Raw genomic sequence first — 17,477 nt, forward strand, 5'->3', positions numbered from 1 at the left:
TAGACTTTCAAGTATTATATATTGTCCACAGTTATTTTAGATTGTATTTATCTTTCTATCTCTTCTTGCTAAGTTTTGTTGGTAGCATATAGAAATGCTCTTGATTTATGTGGGTTTATTTTGTATCCGTAATTTTGCTGATTATTAATTGTTTATAGTTTCTAACTTTTTAGTTAATTCTCTAAAGTTCTTTTAGTACACTCATCATATCATCTGCAAAAAGTAATAGTGTTATTTCCTCATTGCCTATTTTCATTCTTCCAATTTCTTTTCTTGTTGTATTGCTACCGCTAGCATTTCTAATACAATATATAACGGTAATAATAATGCATGTCCTTGAAAGCAAGGGTGAAGATGCCTGATATTATTAGGAAGACTTCTATTTTATCCCTGTTTCAGAAAATGCTTGCTGTTGGTTTTAGATAGATACTATTTATCATTTTAAGGAAAGATTCACTGATTCCTATTCTTTCTAGTACTTTTAGGAAGAATGGGTGTTGTTTTCTGTACCTATTGAAATAATAATATGATTTTTCTTGTTTTTGCTATTGATGTGGTCAATCATGCTGGTAGTTTTCCTAATGTAGAACCAACCCTCTAATCTTGGTATAAATCCTATCTGTTCATAGTATATGATTTTTGTGATCTATTGCTATAATCTCATCTAGATTATTAAATTTTTTTGCATGAGTATTCATTAGGTAAGTTGGTTTCTAGATTCTTTCTCTGTTTTTGCTCTTCCTGGTTTAGGTATTAAAAACCCTATTTGTGTCATAGAAGGAATTTGGTAGGACTCTTTCTTTACTTTTATTTTTATAGAATTGATATAGTATTGGGATTAATTGTTCCTTAAATGTTTTAGTGGAATTCAGTTGTAAATCCATCTGGGCTCAGGAATTTTTCCTTATGAAAATCCTTTATTATTTTTCAATTTCTTTTTCTATGATAGGTATTTAAGGCGATGTATTGGGTTATTTTCTCTTCCATTAACCTACGCACTTCATATTTTTGTAAATATTAATCCATTTCACTTACATTGTCAGTTTTAATGGGATTGGGCAAACTTGAGCAAAATAAGTGCTAATAATTGATTTAATTTCATCCTCATTGATGGCTTATTCACTCTTTTCATTTCTGATAATGGTAATTTGCCTTTATTTTTTCTTTTAATCAAATTAACCAATGTTTTATCTATTTTATTGGGTGTTTTTTTTTCATAAAACTGGCTCTCAGTTTTACTTATTAGTTCAGTGTGATTTTTTTTTACTTTCAATTTTATTCATCTCTCCCTTGATTTTCAGGATTTCCATTTTGATGTTTAAATTTGGTTTTTTCCTAGTTTTTAAATTACATGCCCAATTCATTAATTTGTTCATTCTTTTATTAATGTATATATTTAAAGACATAAATTTTCTCCTAAGTACTTCTTTGTGTGCATCCCACAAGCTTTGGCATATTGCCTCATGGCTATCATTCTCTTTAAAGAAATTATTGCTTGTTCCTATCATTTCTTCTTTAATCCACTCATTCTTTAGGATTAGATTATTTATTTTCCAATTTTTTTTATCTATGGATGCATGGCCTTTTATTGAACATATTTTTTTATTATATTATGGTCTGAAAAGGGTACATTTAATATTTCTGCTTTTCTGCAATTGGTTGTGAGGTTTTTATGCCCTAATGTATGGCAGTTTTGTGTAAGTGCCATGTACAGCTGAGAAAAAAGTGTATACACCTTTCTATCCCTTTTCAATTTTCTACAGAGGTCTATCATATCTAACCTCTCTAAATTTTTATTCATCTCCTGAACTTCTTCCTCATTTATTTTATAGTTGGATATATTTAACTCTGTGATGGGAAATTTGAGTTCCCTCATTAATTTATTTTATTGTCTATTTCTACTTGTTATTCATTTAACTTTTGCTTTAAGAATTTAGATGCTATGCCATATGATGCATATATATTTAACATTAATATTACTTCATTGTTTATGGTTTCTTTTCAGCAAAATGTAGATTCCCTACTTATCCCTTTTAATTAGATCTGTTTTTGCTTGTTCTTAGTCTTAGATCATGATTGCTACTCCTGCCTTTTCTACTTCAGTTGAAGCAGAATAGATTCTGCTCCAGCTCCCTTATTTTAATTCTATTTATGTCTTTGTTTCAAATATGTTTCTTGTAAACAACATATTGTTGGACTCCGGTTTCTAATCCATTCTGCCATGTACTTCTGTTTTATGGATGAGTTCATCCCATTAACATTCATAGTTATGATTACAATTAGTAATTCATTTCCCTCCATCTTATTTTCTTGTGTTTATCCTGCTTTTTCTGTTTTTATCCTGTCCCTCTTCTAAAGTCTGGTTTGCTTTTGGCCTTTATTTTATTTGTCCTCCATTTTATCACAAATTTCCTCTTTTTCCTATCCCCTTCCCATCCTTTTTCCCTATTGAGTAAGACAAATTTCTATGCTCAGTGGAGTGTGTGTGTACGTGTGTGTTCTTCCCTCTTTGAACCAATATAGGTAAGAGTGAGGTTTAAGCATTGCCTACCACAACCCCCCTTCATCTTTTCCTCTTCCTCTTCCTTTCCTTTCTCTTCCTTTCCTCTTCCATCCTCCTTAGCTATTCTTTGTGTGTTTCTTTTATGTGAAACAATTCTTCCCATTCTTCCTTTCCCTTCTCCTTTTCTCCCCCATGCATCCTTCTTTCTTGTGCATCTATTTTTTTTTAACATCTCAACATAATAAACTCATTCCTAGGCTCTCTGTCTATACGGAATCCTTCAAACTGGCCTAACAATGAGAAAGTCTTAGGAATATCATCTTTTCATATAGGAATATAAACAGTTTAACCATATTGAGTACCTTATGATTTCTTTTTCATGCTTACCTTTATATGTTTTTCTTGAGTCTTGTATTCGAAATTCAGATTTTCTATGCATCTCTGGTCTTTTTATCAGGAATGCTTGAAAGTCCTCCATTTCATTAAACATCCATAGTTTTCCTTGAAGTATTATACTCAGTTTTTCTGGGTAGGTTATTCTTGTTTGTAATTCTTGCTCCTTTGCCTTCCAAAGTATCATATTCCAAGTCCTCTCCTTCTTTAATATGGTGGCTGCTAAATCTTGTGTGATCCTGACTGTGACTTCGTGGTATTTGAATGATTTCTTTCTGGTTTCTTGAAGTGTTTTCTCTTTGACCTGGGAGCTCTGGAATTTGGCTATAATATTCTTAGGAGGTTTCATTTTGAGATCTCTTTCAGGTAATCAGTAATTTTTTTCCATGTCTATTTTACCCTCTGGTTCTAGGATATCAGGGCATTTTTGCTTATAATTTACTGAAATATGTTGTCTAGGCTTTTTCTGTCTATGGCTTTCAGGTAGTCCAATAATTCTTAAATTATCTCTCCTCAACCTGTTTTCCAGGTCAGTTTTTTTTCTAAAGACATATTTCACATTTTCTTCTATTTTTTTCATTCTTTTTGTTTTATTATTTCTTGATGTCTCACAGAATTATTAGCTTTCAATTTGAATTTTTAAGAAGTATATTCTTCAGTGAGGTTTTGTATTCCTTTTTGCCATTTGGCTTATTTTTTTTTATGGTATCAGGTTCTTTAGTATTTTTGTGCCTCTTTTACCAAGTTGTTAACTGTCTTTTCATAATTTTCTTCCCTTCCTCTCATTTCTTTAATCCAATTTTCCCTCGACTCCTCTTATTTGATTTTGAAAATCATTTTTAGCTCTTCTAGGGACTCTTCTTAAGTTTGTGTCCAATTCACATTTCTTTTTCCTTTGAGGCTTTGCTTTTATTTGTTTTACATCACTGTCTTCTTCTGAGTTTGTCTTGATCTTCCCTGTAACTATAGTTGCTTTTTATGGTTCTATTTCTTTTTTGTTGCTTGCTCATTTCCCAGTCTGTTTCTTGACTTTGAACTTTATATTAAAATTGGGCTCTATTCCCAGTGTTGGTGTAGGGGGAGGGGCACTATCCCCAGCTTCAGGTTTTTTCTCATTGCTATTTTAAGAGCTGGTTCTAGGGGTCTGGAAATTTTTGGTGCTTCTAAGGTGATCCATGGAAAGGTGTGGTCACTGCTTTCCTGTTCTAAGCTCTGGTCCTTACACAGGAAGGGCCCCGGATTCCTTGGGATTGAAATCAATACTGCTCCCAAGTGCCCTTGTTCCTTTGGTACCATAAATGTTACTGTTCCTCAGGGTCCCTGCTCCCTCATGACCAAAAGTGCTCCTCTCCACCCAGGAACTGTGACCTGGAAGTGGATATAGGCAATGAAGCTGTCAAACAGAGTCTGGTCCTGTATCCAGTGCTAGCACAGGCATCCTCTATAATCCCTTTCTGACAAATTGTCCAATCTTCTTACCCATCTATGGCTTGAGATGTCATGGAGTTTCTGCTGCTGCTGCTGTTAACCACCACCAAGTCCCACTCCTATGCTGCATTTATGTAGGCTCCATGTCAGCCTTCACCCCCATGTCGCAGATCTCTTCTTCTAACCTCCTAAGTTGTTGTGGACTGGAAGAATGTCTCATCAATTAATTATACTTTACACAACTCTGTAACAGTACTTTCATTGTTCCCACTGTAATGAAATGATTATAAAAATTATTGAAAAATAATAAAAATGATTATAAAAATTCTTATTTGTTTTTTGCTTAATGATGAGCAAGAACAAAATTCAGTCTAATATATGTGTATCTGTACCATTTACCTGCCTAAATTATTTTCTTGTCTTGGTCCATTGGAGATAGTTGGCAGATACTTTTTATTCATACTTTTCAGACTATTGGGGGACCCTGGAATCTACAAACAATTCTATAATATTTTAGACATGAACTTCTTTACTTGTCCAAAAAGAGACAGAGCCAGTATTTAAAAGTCTGGTCCTCTTCCAAGTTTTTTTTGCATAAAGACGTGTTCTGTCGACCTCTTTTTGGCTCAGAGTTACAAATTCAGCACTGAGCTCACCCATAACTGGGATTGTCATTAATGGGAATAATGAAGGCATGTGTTAGCCCATGGTGATTAAGTGTGAAAATCAGCTATGACTTTGGCTTTTCTTTTCTTGCTGCTGCTGCTGCTGCTGCTGCTTATACAGAACCTTAAACATTTCTTCTTCTGCTCCATTCCAGAAAGAAATGTCAGCCTGGGCACTGCCAAGAATATGAAGGAGGCAGCCTAAACCTGACTTGGCTCTAAACTCTAAACTCAAGCCAAAGTAAATGAGCTAACTAAAGGCATATGGAAAATAAAAACATAAAGTGATAGACAACTTCTGTCAGTACCAAGAATAAAGGATTATCTCTGGCCTGTTACTCAGAGTGAGAGAGCAATGCTAGGGTCCAGATTTTAATCCTGGATAGAGCTTCTAGTCTCCTGTTTCTTATTCAAATATGAGATGGAACCTAATACAAATGATTCCCATGACTTCCCTCAGAGCAAGTATCATTCTTTAATGAAAGCTTTGCTTTTTTATTCTGTCCCAATTGTAAAGATTATGGAGGTCGTAAAGGCTCTAGTTTATGACAAACTAATACAGAACAATCCTCAGAATTGATTGGTCCATTCAATCACATTCCACAAAGATTCATTAAGTTCTGAAACAGTAACATACAAGACACTTCGGTAGAGTACTCAAGAAATAGAAGACACAGTCTCAGCTCTCAAAAATATACAATTTAGTTAGAGATACAGCAGTGGATATATATAAATTATCTTAATTTACATTCATATCCCCTTCCATAGAATGTAAGTTTGTTCAGGGAACAATCTGCTTGTCATTTTATTTTTGGATTTATCACCTAGGACAGTGCCTGTGTCCAGAATAGTTGTAAAAACTGACTGGATTGGATTGGTACACAAACAAGTATTAGAGATCACTCCAAGACCATGTATATCAAATATGTATCCTAACCTGACAGACTTCACATGTTCTTCATTTTGAGAATGAGGCAAGTAAAAAAAGGGGGGGGGATGAATTTACTGTGATTTCTATGATCAGAGACTAAACAAGGGGTGACTTGCTGAAGGTGAGAATACAGTAACTTCTAATCTTCTTAAATTATTCTATTAAAACTACTTTTTCATACTAAATAAAAGCCTTTAACAAAAAAAACAATTGCTGGAAATTTTTACATTTATAACAATCCAACATTTCATTTTTTTTACTTACCATCAGTTACAGTCAATCTCATCACAAAGGTTTCATTTTCTCCTATGTTCGTGGTTAAGCAGCATTGGTAAAATCCTGAGTCAGAAGCAGTGACATTGTGAATGACAATGGAGCTACTTTTCATCCCTTGGTTGCAGCTTGTCAATATTTTTCTTTGGTACTTTAAGCCATAACTTTTCCCATTGTTCAAGTTACAGGAAGTTAAGTGGTCAATCTGATGTGGCTGAATTCTCTCCCATGTCACATGTTTCAAGGGGCTGGCCATGTGAGGCTGAAATATGAATTTGACATTTTTTCCAGGTTCTGATACCATATGGCTATTGGATGGAACACGGATTTCAAAATCATCTGAAAAGAAACAACAAAGCATTTCATATATCAATTGTTATAGCATGACAATTTTTTGGAGGTAATAACACTTCTAAAAATCTTTTAATAATAATTAATACTGACATTCAAAATGGTCTTCCTAGTTCTGACCTCTGAGGCAAAGCAAAACACATCAAATTCCATTAAAAGCCTGTTTCCTTATTTGTAAAAATATGAAGTTGACATTTTTTCCAGGTTCTGATACCATGTGGCTATTGGATGGAACATGAATTTCAAAGCCATCTGAAAAGAAGTAATAAAGTGTTTCATATATCCAAGCTTTGTAGCAGCATAACAACTTTTTGGAGGTAATAATGCTTTTAAAAATCTTTTCATGATAATTAATATTGGTATTTAAAGTGGTCTTCCTAGCTCTGCCCTCTGAGGCAAAGCAAAGCAAATCAAATTCCATCATAAGCCTCAGTTTCCTTATTTATAAAATGTAAATACCTCATGCCTGGCATAAAATCAATTCAATTCAACTGACTTTTACTATGTACCCATTATATGTATCACACATAGAGATGATGCTTTAGTGGATAGACACTAGCTTAGAGTCAGAAAATCAAGTCCTGCTTCTGATATAAATTAGCCATGAGGGCATAGGCAAGTCATTTAACCTCTCAGTTTCCCAAGTCTTTAAGCCACTCTCTAAGGTTATATATACAGGTGAGTTGTTCATCTGCTTGGCGGAAGAATTTTCTTCATTGAGAGTCTCAATAGTGATTAAATCACAAGTCGAGATTTTTTAAAAATGTCAATGGGCACTATGCAAGGTGCTGAGGATATAGAGGAAAAAATGTGATAGTGACTGTTCTCAGGAAATTTATATTCTACTGTGAAGATAGAAATACATGCACATATAAGTGAATACAAGGAAATTTGGAGAAAGAGTAAGCATTAATATCTGGGTGAATCAGGAGAGTTTCATGGCAGCTCCTGAACTGAGCCTTGGAAGAAACTAAGGATTCTGAGAGGAAGAGCTGAGAAAGGACTGCATTCCAGGAAACATTACCTATAAGTAGGCTTTCAGGACATGGTCAGTTCACCATAATCAGATTATAAACTCCTTAGGGGCAGAGATGAGGCTTGTAATTAGGGAAGGTTGATCAAGTAGGTCTTTTTTCAGGGTGTAAACATTTTCCCTGTGACAGTCCCTTGCCATATGAATGACCACCTCTCTTCCCATTCTTAACCCTGGGAAGCCACAGCTTTTTTCTTTGCAGAACCCTATTCTTTGGGCTCATCTGACTGATGTCTTCCCCTCTTAAGGGCCACCTGGCCAGATAGATTACTTCCCAATACTCCTCACCTGAATTTACTCAAGGTTCAATAATTGCTAGTTGTGTCTTTGGCAGATATCCTGTGGGATAAACAAGTGCTTGGTCTTATAATTTAGATACTCTAGTAAAACTTCCTTTCCACTAGTGATGATTCAAGTTCATTTAACAGAAGTTGCATTCCCCAACTAAAAATATAGTTGAAATACATGTGCATTTCAATGTATTGATTTAAAATTATACTAAGTTATCAATAATAACCATGCTTGAGAACAGGTTTTGAAGAGAGGAAGGATGATGGGTGCCTAAAATGCAGGGAGGAAGGAGGGATAGTCAAAATAAAGTTATAGATCAGGGAAAGAGTTTCAGAAAGTGGAGCCACAGATTCCAAAGACACAGTTTACTTCACAATTTTATGTAGGGACAGCATCACCTTTCCTGGAACAAACAATTATTGTACTCTTTGAACAGAGGCATCTTGCAGAAAGAAGTCTTTGTCTTCTGTTTAGGAAAGAGCTTTCCAATAATTAGAGATGTCCAAAAAATGGAAAGAGCAGCACTCAGAGGTGGTGAGTTCACTGTCACTTCATAGTATGAGGGAGGAATGGCCCACTTTTGTGGATCTTATAGAAACTGACAGTTAATCATTAAAGCCAAAGAATATTAGGATGAGTTGCACCAAAACCATAGTAACTGAAATCCTAATCTAAGAATTTTAACACAGACTTTTTGCCTGACAAATTTGTATAGAAAAATCAGGAAATTTAGTTCAATACCCCAATATCCCTTAACCAGGAAAAGGAAAGTCTTTCAGCCTATTGTCATTATGAAATTCATAAAATTAAATCTTTAAGGAGATATTTCATGAGCTATTTCAAAGCAGAGATCTTAGCGAACACCATATCCATACTAGGAAAGGTCATATTTCTAATTACACTTATTTTCTGCTGGAGTATAATTTGCTGCCCTAGATGACCTTACCTATGTAAGGGAGAGGTTCCCACCCTCATCCAGGGCTGCTTTACATATGTGCTGAGGAGGGGTACACTACATGGCATTGACTGAGGGAAACCAAGAAGGCCCCCAGCTCAAAAACCTTTCTTTCCTCCTGTTACTTCAAATTCTACCATTAGAAATGCATTTTATCTATAGTTTTCCAGTAAAAATGAAAATCAAGTGGGGGAGGGAGAGCATAACACATTAAACCTTTCACAGAATCATAGACTCACTGAACCTTAAAGCAGGGGTTCTTAGCCTTAATTTATTTTACCTGTCACATTAACCTTTGGCAGTTGGGTGAATCTCTTCTTTGGTACATGAAATTCTTTAGTAAATAAAATAAAAGATGTAGGATTATAAAAGGACAAATAATGTTAATGTATAGTTAATAAAATATTTTTAAAAACAAAAAACAAGTTTGTGAATCCTAGGTCAAAAGGAAACCTAGAAATCATATAATCAAAAAGCATAAATCCCCTCCTACAACACCTGTAATAATCACACAGAGTTTTCTAGGCTCCACTTTACTCACTAGCTTGTGAAGCTGCAATTTCAATTTTGTGACAGTCCCAATTGTTAGAAAGTATTTATTAATAGTGAGTTGGAATCTGCATTCCTACATCTTTGCATTTGGTACTAATTTTGCCCTCAAGTCTAACAGAACAAATAAATCCTTTTTCAAAGTAATTTTTCAAATATTTGAATTTCAAAAATTCCCTGTTCTCTCTGCTTTTCTTCTCAAGGATAAAAATTTCAAATCCTCCAGTTGCATGGTTTTAAATCTCCTTATTTGAATAATAATTGGCACTTATATAGCACTTTATTGCTTACAACTACCTTGAGACAACTAGTGACACAGTTGATACGGTACTGGGCCTGGAGTGAGGAAGAACTGAGTTCAGCTCTGGCCTCAAATACTTACTGGTCAATTGGTCACTGGTCAATATCACTCCTAAAATCTGGAAGTCAAAAACAGGTATAATTCTCTAGATGTAGTTTTACCAGAGCAAGATACAATAGGACTATCACGTCCTTCATTCCAGAAAATATTAAGATCACCCAAGAGACCATATTTTTACAATCACACAATTGACTAAAAGGTGCAGAGAGAACAAGATCCTATTCTATTTATTTCTTATTGATTTCAATAAAGTATCTGACATTGTAGGGAAAAAAAAACCAAACATAGCCCTGAAGACTTTTTTTCCAATAAGGAGTCGCTAATCCATATGTTAAGACCATCCAAGACTCCTTGATGAATGCAAGTAGTGAAAGCACAGTTCATTGGTTCTATCATTAGAATCAAGTGAGGCATAAAATGGAAGACATATACTCTTCAAAGGCATTCTTCACTATCATCTAGGATATACTGCATAGGATATACATGGAAGGAAAATACCCTATAGATAACAAGATTGTCCAGTTGCATCAAGGACCAGAACTTTACAGGACCTCATCAATGAGATCCATCATTATTCAAAAGAGATTAGCCTAATGATTCAAAAGATATGATAAATGCCTATTACGCTGATTATAGCATGCAGTTGGATGGCCAGTCCGTTAAGATTTGGGATGACAGGACAAAATAATGTATATTATTGAAGAGAAAGTCTTCTGTACCAAGGGTAGGAGTAAATTGCTTCTTTCATAGCACCTCCTACATGAGATTTTTCCTGATCCCCACTTTCAGTTGGTAGTACCTCCCTGAAATTACTAGATAGATAGATAGATAGACAGACAGACAGACAGACAGACAGACATGAAGATATAAAATGCTCCTTCTCCATCTTCCCCATATACACTGTGAATTCTTTGAGGGCAGGACTGTTTCATTTTTGTCTGTGTATCCCTAGAACAGTGCCGAGTATATACTATTAAATGCTTATTAAACTGAATTACTAATTTAAGCCATCTTTGTGCAGCTGTCATATTGCATAAACCATGCAGAGAGTGTCATTTAGCCTTGTTAAACTATTGATATAAATCCAGGTTTCCTCTCCATTTTTTGAACTTAGCACAGTTGGAGAGCAATATTCTAGTTCTAGTTCTAGTCCTGAAACTTTTCCCTTGAACTCTCATCCAGCCCACATCTCTTCACTTTGTTCACTTGGATTATGAAAGTCTTTGTCAAATTCTTTTTAAAAAAAAATACAGGCATGCTACCCAATAATTTCATTCAAAAAATATTTACTAAACACCTATTACATATGTCACTGTGCTAGATGCTGGAAAATCAAGGACAAAAATGAAATCAGTGACTGTGCTTAATGAGCTTGCCACCTACTGAAGAAAATCAAAACTTTTAATGACCCTTTTAAAACAGGAAATTATTGGTCTGATGTGGCTCATGGGTATTTATTCTTGCCTTTCTAAGCTCTGACAAATCATTCCTTTAATGATCTGTTCTGTATTTTACCAAGAATCATCATCGTGCTTGCTGTCATATGGTTTCAAATATCTACCTTCTTGGTGCTTTTTGAAAATCAGGATAACATTTGCCTGCCTTCAATCCTATGTCTCCTTTACCATTTTTTTCTAGAATTCCCAAAGATCCAACAATCTAGCTCTCTTCCCATTATAACCATCCCATTTGTTGACATCTTTCAGAACCATAGGATACAGTTTCTTAAAGTCAGCTGACTTGAACTCGCTGACAACCACTAGGGATTCAATAATTCCTTACTTAATGCTCCAATTTACTATTAACTATTTTTTAAAAATATTCTTTCTTATCTGAAGATCATTCTTATTGGTAGAGAAAACACAAGGAAAATTCTAATTATTTCTTTCTTCTCTTTATAGCCTGTTATTATCTATGATTCTATGACTTTCAGCAGTGAAGACAAGTCCTGCTTTCTCCAATTTTCTCGACAGCCTCAAGTCCTAAAATTAGCCTAACCCCAGAGCCTCTGGAGAATCTCCACAATGGTTCTGGTGGTGTCCGTGCCCCCCAGGAAATAGAATTAATCATTATATTAGTCAAGAGCCTAAAAGATATAATTATAATGCGTTTTAAGTTTATAAAGTGGTTTATACATATTATCCCATGTTATCCTCATCACAACCCAGGGAGATTAGTACTATTATGATTACCATTTTAAAGATGAGGAATCTGAGACAGCTGTGACTTGCCCAGGGCCAAATAGCTAATATCCTTCTGAAGTAGGATTTAAACTCAAGTCACCTCTACTTCCAATCTAGCTCCTGCAGCCATCATCCGGGGCCTTCAACTGCCTCTACCAATTCTTATGGGCCTTAATTCTCAGCAGCCACAACTACTGAAGATACAAAAAGGAAAGTTCCTATCGTTGAGGTCCTTGACACTCTCAAATGATTTAACATTAAAAACAGATGTGGTTTTATCAATGGAAATGACATTAAACAAAATGTACTGACATCCTCATTGCAACTACACCCAAAGTTCCACTGGGTTTTTCCATATGACTTGCATCCTTCTATATATTTTGTTTTCCCCCTTTAGAATATGAGCTCCTTGAAAGCATAGACTATCTTGCTTTTCTGTTTGGACTCCCCAGTGTTTAGCATGGTTCTTTGTACAGAGTACTTAACTAATAAATGATTTATTATTCATTCAAATCTTCTTGACTCTAGCATTGCATCTACTATGGTGCCTACCTCCCAAGGCAGCTGATTCTAGTTTTTGATCATTCTAATTGCTTTGAAGTTTTTTCTCACATCAAACTTAAATTTGCTTCAGGTATTGTTCTTAGTTCTACCATCTGGGGTCAACCAGAACATGTTTAATTCCTCTTCCATGTGATAGCCCTTCTAATACTTCAAATATTTGAAGACTACTAGCTTTCTTCCTCTCCTCACCCTCTAGCTCTCTCTCTTCCAAATGAAATAGCTTGAATTATTTCAACTTATCCTATAGTATGAAACTGAAGCTATTGCCCACCCTCAGGGCTCTCTTCTGGATGCCCTTTAGCTTACCATTTTTTTTTCTTTCCTCAGCCAACTTGCTATTTCATTGTATTGGAAGGTCCTACTTTGAGAACTCCCTCTATCTATGCTAAAAGCATCTTCTCTGACACTTATAGTCTTAGTGAGTTACCTAGAGCACTGAAAGGTTAAGTGATTGTCTCAGGGTTCTAAGCCAGAATGCAGCAGAAACAGGGTTTGAAACCCAGTCTTGTTGATTCCAAGGTCAGCTCTCTATCCACAATGATATGCTAGTTCTCCTTAAGGTCTTTCCTAAAATGTAGTACTAAGAACCAAAAACAAAATTCTAGTAGTCTAATCAACATAATGCACAATTGTAGTATTATCTCTCTGGTCACAGACATTATTTTCCACCAAAATATAGCCTGCAGTTGTGTTCATTTTCTCAGCCGTCATGTCATAGTATTGACTCATATTATGTTTGCAATCCAATTAAACCTCTGGATCTTTTTCAGAAAAATTGCTGTCTAGCCCTGACTTCCTTACCTTATAATCATGAAATTTATTTTTTTAAAGCCAAGTGTACATTTTTTCATTTGTCCTTGTTATGGATATGGATTATGGATTCAGCCTAATGTTCTAGCCTGTGAAGATCTCTTTGAATCATGGTTATGTCATCCAGCATGTTATTTTCCCTCCAAGATTTTGGTTCTTTGAAAATTTGTTAAGGATACAATCTGTGACAACTCAAGTTCCTGATAAAATACTAAACAGTATAAGGCCAAGTATCCTGGAGCCCTTTATGGGAAACTTCCTTCCAAGCTGACTACTCCTTGGAATCAGCCATTCAACCAGTTCTAAGTCCACATATCCACACTGTCATCTGATCCCCAACCCCAATCTTTGCATTTTTCCACAATTATGAAATTTCTCAATATGTGTGACTTTTGGAAATTCATGCAACCTCTCTGGTTCTCAATATCTTCCTCTACAAAATCAGCAGTTAGACTAAGTGAGCTACAAAATCCCTGCTAGTTCTAAATCAATGATCCTATGATATAAATAAACTATATCCATAGAATTCTGCCAGTTTGGCAATCTTATCCAAAAAAATTAAATACATTTAGTCCGGCTTGACCTTCTCTTGAAGATATGCTGGTCCATTTAATCAACATTTCATTTTATAAATGTGTACCAACCACCCCATTACTGATAACAATTAAGAGTTTTTTCCTTAGGAATTAAAGTCAAATTCACTGATTTTTAATTTGTAGATTTTATTCTTTTCCAGTTTTGAAAATTGGGGCATTTTTTGTGATCCTTGAAGTCTGCCTTACCTCAGTTCTCTACAATCTCATGAAAATTATTGACAATAGCTCAGTAATCACATCTTCCCTTAAAATCCAAGGGTATAGTCCATAGAGGTCAGAATTTACTACATCAAATATAGCTATGTGCTTTCTTTTGGCCATATCCTTCACTTCTTTTGGTTTTTAGCTACCTGTTGAATATTAATATTCTGTATCTTCCATTCAACAATCATTCTCCTTGACAGATAAATCAAAAGTGAAATATGAGTAGGGGCTTCCCTTTTTTTCAGGTATCAGCATCAAAAACTCCCTGAGAACAGTTCTATCCCTTCTTTGATCTTCTCTTTGCCAGTAGAAAAAGAAAGAAAATTGCCATAGATTTTCTCACCAACCTCTTCTCCTCTAAACTTTTTTTCTTACACCAATGGTGTCAAAAGTAGAAATAGAAAGCTGCCAGCCATAAGAAAATTACAAATTCATATTATATGTGCTACTGTATTTTTATTTATTTTGTTAAATATTATCTAATTACATTTTAATCCAGTTCATGCTAGTTGGTGCAATGGGTAGGAATTCTGGACTCAGAGTTACGAAGATCTAAATTCAAATCCTACCTCAGACTCTTATTAAGTCTATGACCATGAGCAAACCACTTACCCTCTCAGACTGTTTCCTGATCTCTGCCTTACACATCCCCTTACTACAGGCCTCTGTCATGTATGTTTTTCTCTTCTTTATACATTCTCTTTTAGTGGTCTCATCAGCTGCTATGGGTTCAACTATTATCTCTATGCAGATGTATCCCATCCTTCTGAGCTCCAGTTCCACATTTCAAACTGTCGTCTAGACATTTCTAACTAGTTTTGCCATAAAGATTTCAAACTCAAAAATAACAAAAACTGAACTCATTTTCTTGTGTCCAAACTCAACCTCTCTCCTCTAACCTTCTCTATTTTTCTCAATGGCACCAAAATTCTTCTACCTATCCAAGTTCACAACCTTGTGAGTCTTTATATCCAATCATTTGCCCTGTCTTGTTGTTTCACCTCTTCAACATCTTTCTCATTCTTCACCTTTCTCTCTACTCTGACAATAACTACCCTAGTCCAGGTCCCATCACTTTTCACCTAAAACACTGCAATAGCTCCCTAATTAGTCTCCATGTCACCAGTCTCTTCTTTCTCCATTTCATCCTGCACAGCTGCCAAAGAGATATTACTTAAGTATGCATAGTTCTAGCCCTACACATGGTTGATGCTTCATAAATATTTATTGGCTGATCAATTAAAACTGTGAGCAACTATTTGAAAGAAAAACTACATGGATACGAATAGTGAATTTTAAACTAAGCAGAATTTAAGGGTAAAATATTAATTTATCTTTGGATTATAATGTTTTTTCCCCTTACATATAGACTCAGTTTAAGAGGTGACAAACCATTAGATAGTCCAGGCAATATACATTCAGACTTGAAATCTAAGGGTCTTCGCTCCAGCCTAATTCTCTAATTGACTTCTTAGTAAGATTTTCAGTGTTATTGAGTACCTAGAACTTTAATCATAGGCTTAATAAATGGTGGTGGCAGAAACCAATCCATCTCTGAATCACAGCTTCATTAAAAGCATCTGTCAGGTGACTATTTATTACTTTAATAACTTGCTTCAAGAGAGCTCCAGGTGCTTTTCAAATAGCAATAAAATAAGCATGATTTTTCACAATGCTATGCTGCAGGAAAGGCTGCAATTATTTAGCTTAAGTTTTAATGCAGTTAAAACAAAAAATCCAGTCATTATTTTTTTTAATGCAATTGTGGGTGATAACAGGAGTAGTTGTAGTTACCAGGCCTATACAGAACTGACAAGTTAAAAAGGAGAGAGCCACATAGTACAAGAGGGAACATATCTGAAGCTGTTTTTGTTCATATCACTTGAGGCCTGAAGGGAAATCTGTATTATCTATAGGCCAAGGAGTAGCCACAGTTGCCAGAGGACAAAAAGATAACTTTTCCCAGACCCAAATTTAACCCATTCTTTTAATAAAAATCAAGGGAAAAATCAATAAGTAAACAGACTACAGAGTCTTTGCCCTAGGGCTCCTATTTTAGAGGGTGCTGAAAGCACAAGCAAGTCCTTCAGCAACTAAAGTAATAGAACTTAGAAAAATTAACTTTAATTTCATTAAGAAGAATGAGTTAAAATAGGAAGCTACAAAATTGCCTGCTTCCTCCCTCAGTGACAACTATATCTTCACTGGACACTCCAGTTCAGTACCACCCTATCCCAGCTCCCTGCCTTGGGCAGGCTCAGAATGTCCTAGCCTGAGGACATGGTACAGTTTGTGCTTGTGTAAACTTAGCAATAAAATTTTGGTTGGGGATTTGTGTGTCAGGGTGCATTTTCATCTGAGAAAGAAATGTCGCCTGTGACCAGGGGTGGGGAGAAAGTATCAGTAAATAAGCAAGGAATGAGCAGTCCTTTAACATAATGCTACCTAAAACTGAAGTATACACAAAAGCATGGAGGATCTGTGATTCTGTCAGTATCAGAAGCTATAGATAGTTGCCTGCAGAATGAGAGTAAGTGACTGGAGCAGGATCGCACAATTAGAAAGTACCACAGATGAAATTAGAAACTGTCTTACTGATTCCAAACCCAGAGATCAATACACTGTGCCAGAGTACCAAACCTCAGAACTATGTTCTTGTTTTTGAAAATAGGTATCTTTCAGTAACCACATTTCAATATAATTGGTTTCCATTGTATTTCTACATGTTTTATTTTATTAATTAGAAACATTATGCGGAGAAGATTTCGCCAGTCTGCCAAAGGGATCTATGAAACCAAGAAATAAAAAAGGTAAGAATTCCTACACTACACCCATGCTGGCCTGCAGAATACCACAGTGCCCCCTGACATACCAAGGTAGTAAGGAGATACATTCAATAGCACTCCTCTCCATCTGCTATCCTCTCTAATAGAACTACTAAAATCCTCACTGTCTTGCCAGCCTCTTGGGTCACTGCCATCATCCCCTTAGCCTGAGCCAATAGCATCTGGTAATAGTGATGCCTCGGGAATCCAGTTTTAAAGAATTGCAATTGTGTATCTAGGAAAGCTTTAAATTCCTTAAAACTAGAGCCCTAGAAAAATTATACCAGTTTGTTCCTTACTCATTTCTAGCCTATGGATTAAAATGCAAGTAACTTTTAAACAATTTTAAAAGAACACTAAAAGCTTTGGGTATTTTTTTCCCTTTTCCAAAATGAACATACACACAATTTTTTTTAATCTACAAACCAAATTCTCCCAATTTTTTGATTGTAGGCTTCAAGCTTTGTAATGAGCTACTCTTTTCTGATACCTTGAGTTCTTCATCTTACAGATACTGGTTGTGACAACCTATATATCTCCATACATTTCTTGGGTCCATCAT

General features: G+C 35.3%; 1 protein-coding gene across 1 annotated transcript in view; it reads right to left on the reverse strand.

Annotated features, from left to right (window-relative positions):
* The window catches only part of CD226 (CD226 molecule), a 99,971-nt gene that overhangs the window by 43,488 nt on the left and 39,006 nt on the right, over positions 1–17,477 (reverse strand). The window contains exon 3 of the mRNA XM_020985626.2: positions 6,185–6,532. Coding sequence (XP_020841285.1) covers positions 6,185–6,532 — 348 coding nt within the window. The remainder of the gene's footprint in view (positions 1–6,184; positions 6,533–17,477) is intronic.

The sequence above is a fragment of the Phascolarctos cinereus genome, unplaced genomic scaffold (assembly GCF_003287225.1).
Source record: "Phascolarctos cinereus isolate Bilbo 61053 unplaced genomic scaffold, phaCin_HiC Scaffold_4;HRSCAF=312, whole genome shotgun sequence".
Classification (NCBI taxonomy): domain Eukaryota; kingdom Metazoa; phylum Chordata; class Mammalia; order Diprotodontia; family Phascolarctidae; genus Phascolarctos; species Phascolarctos cinereus.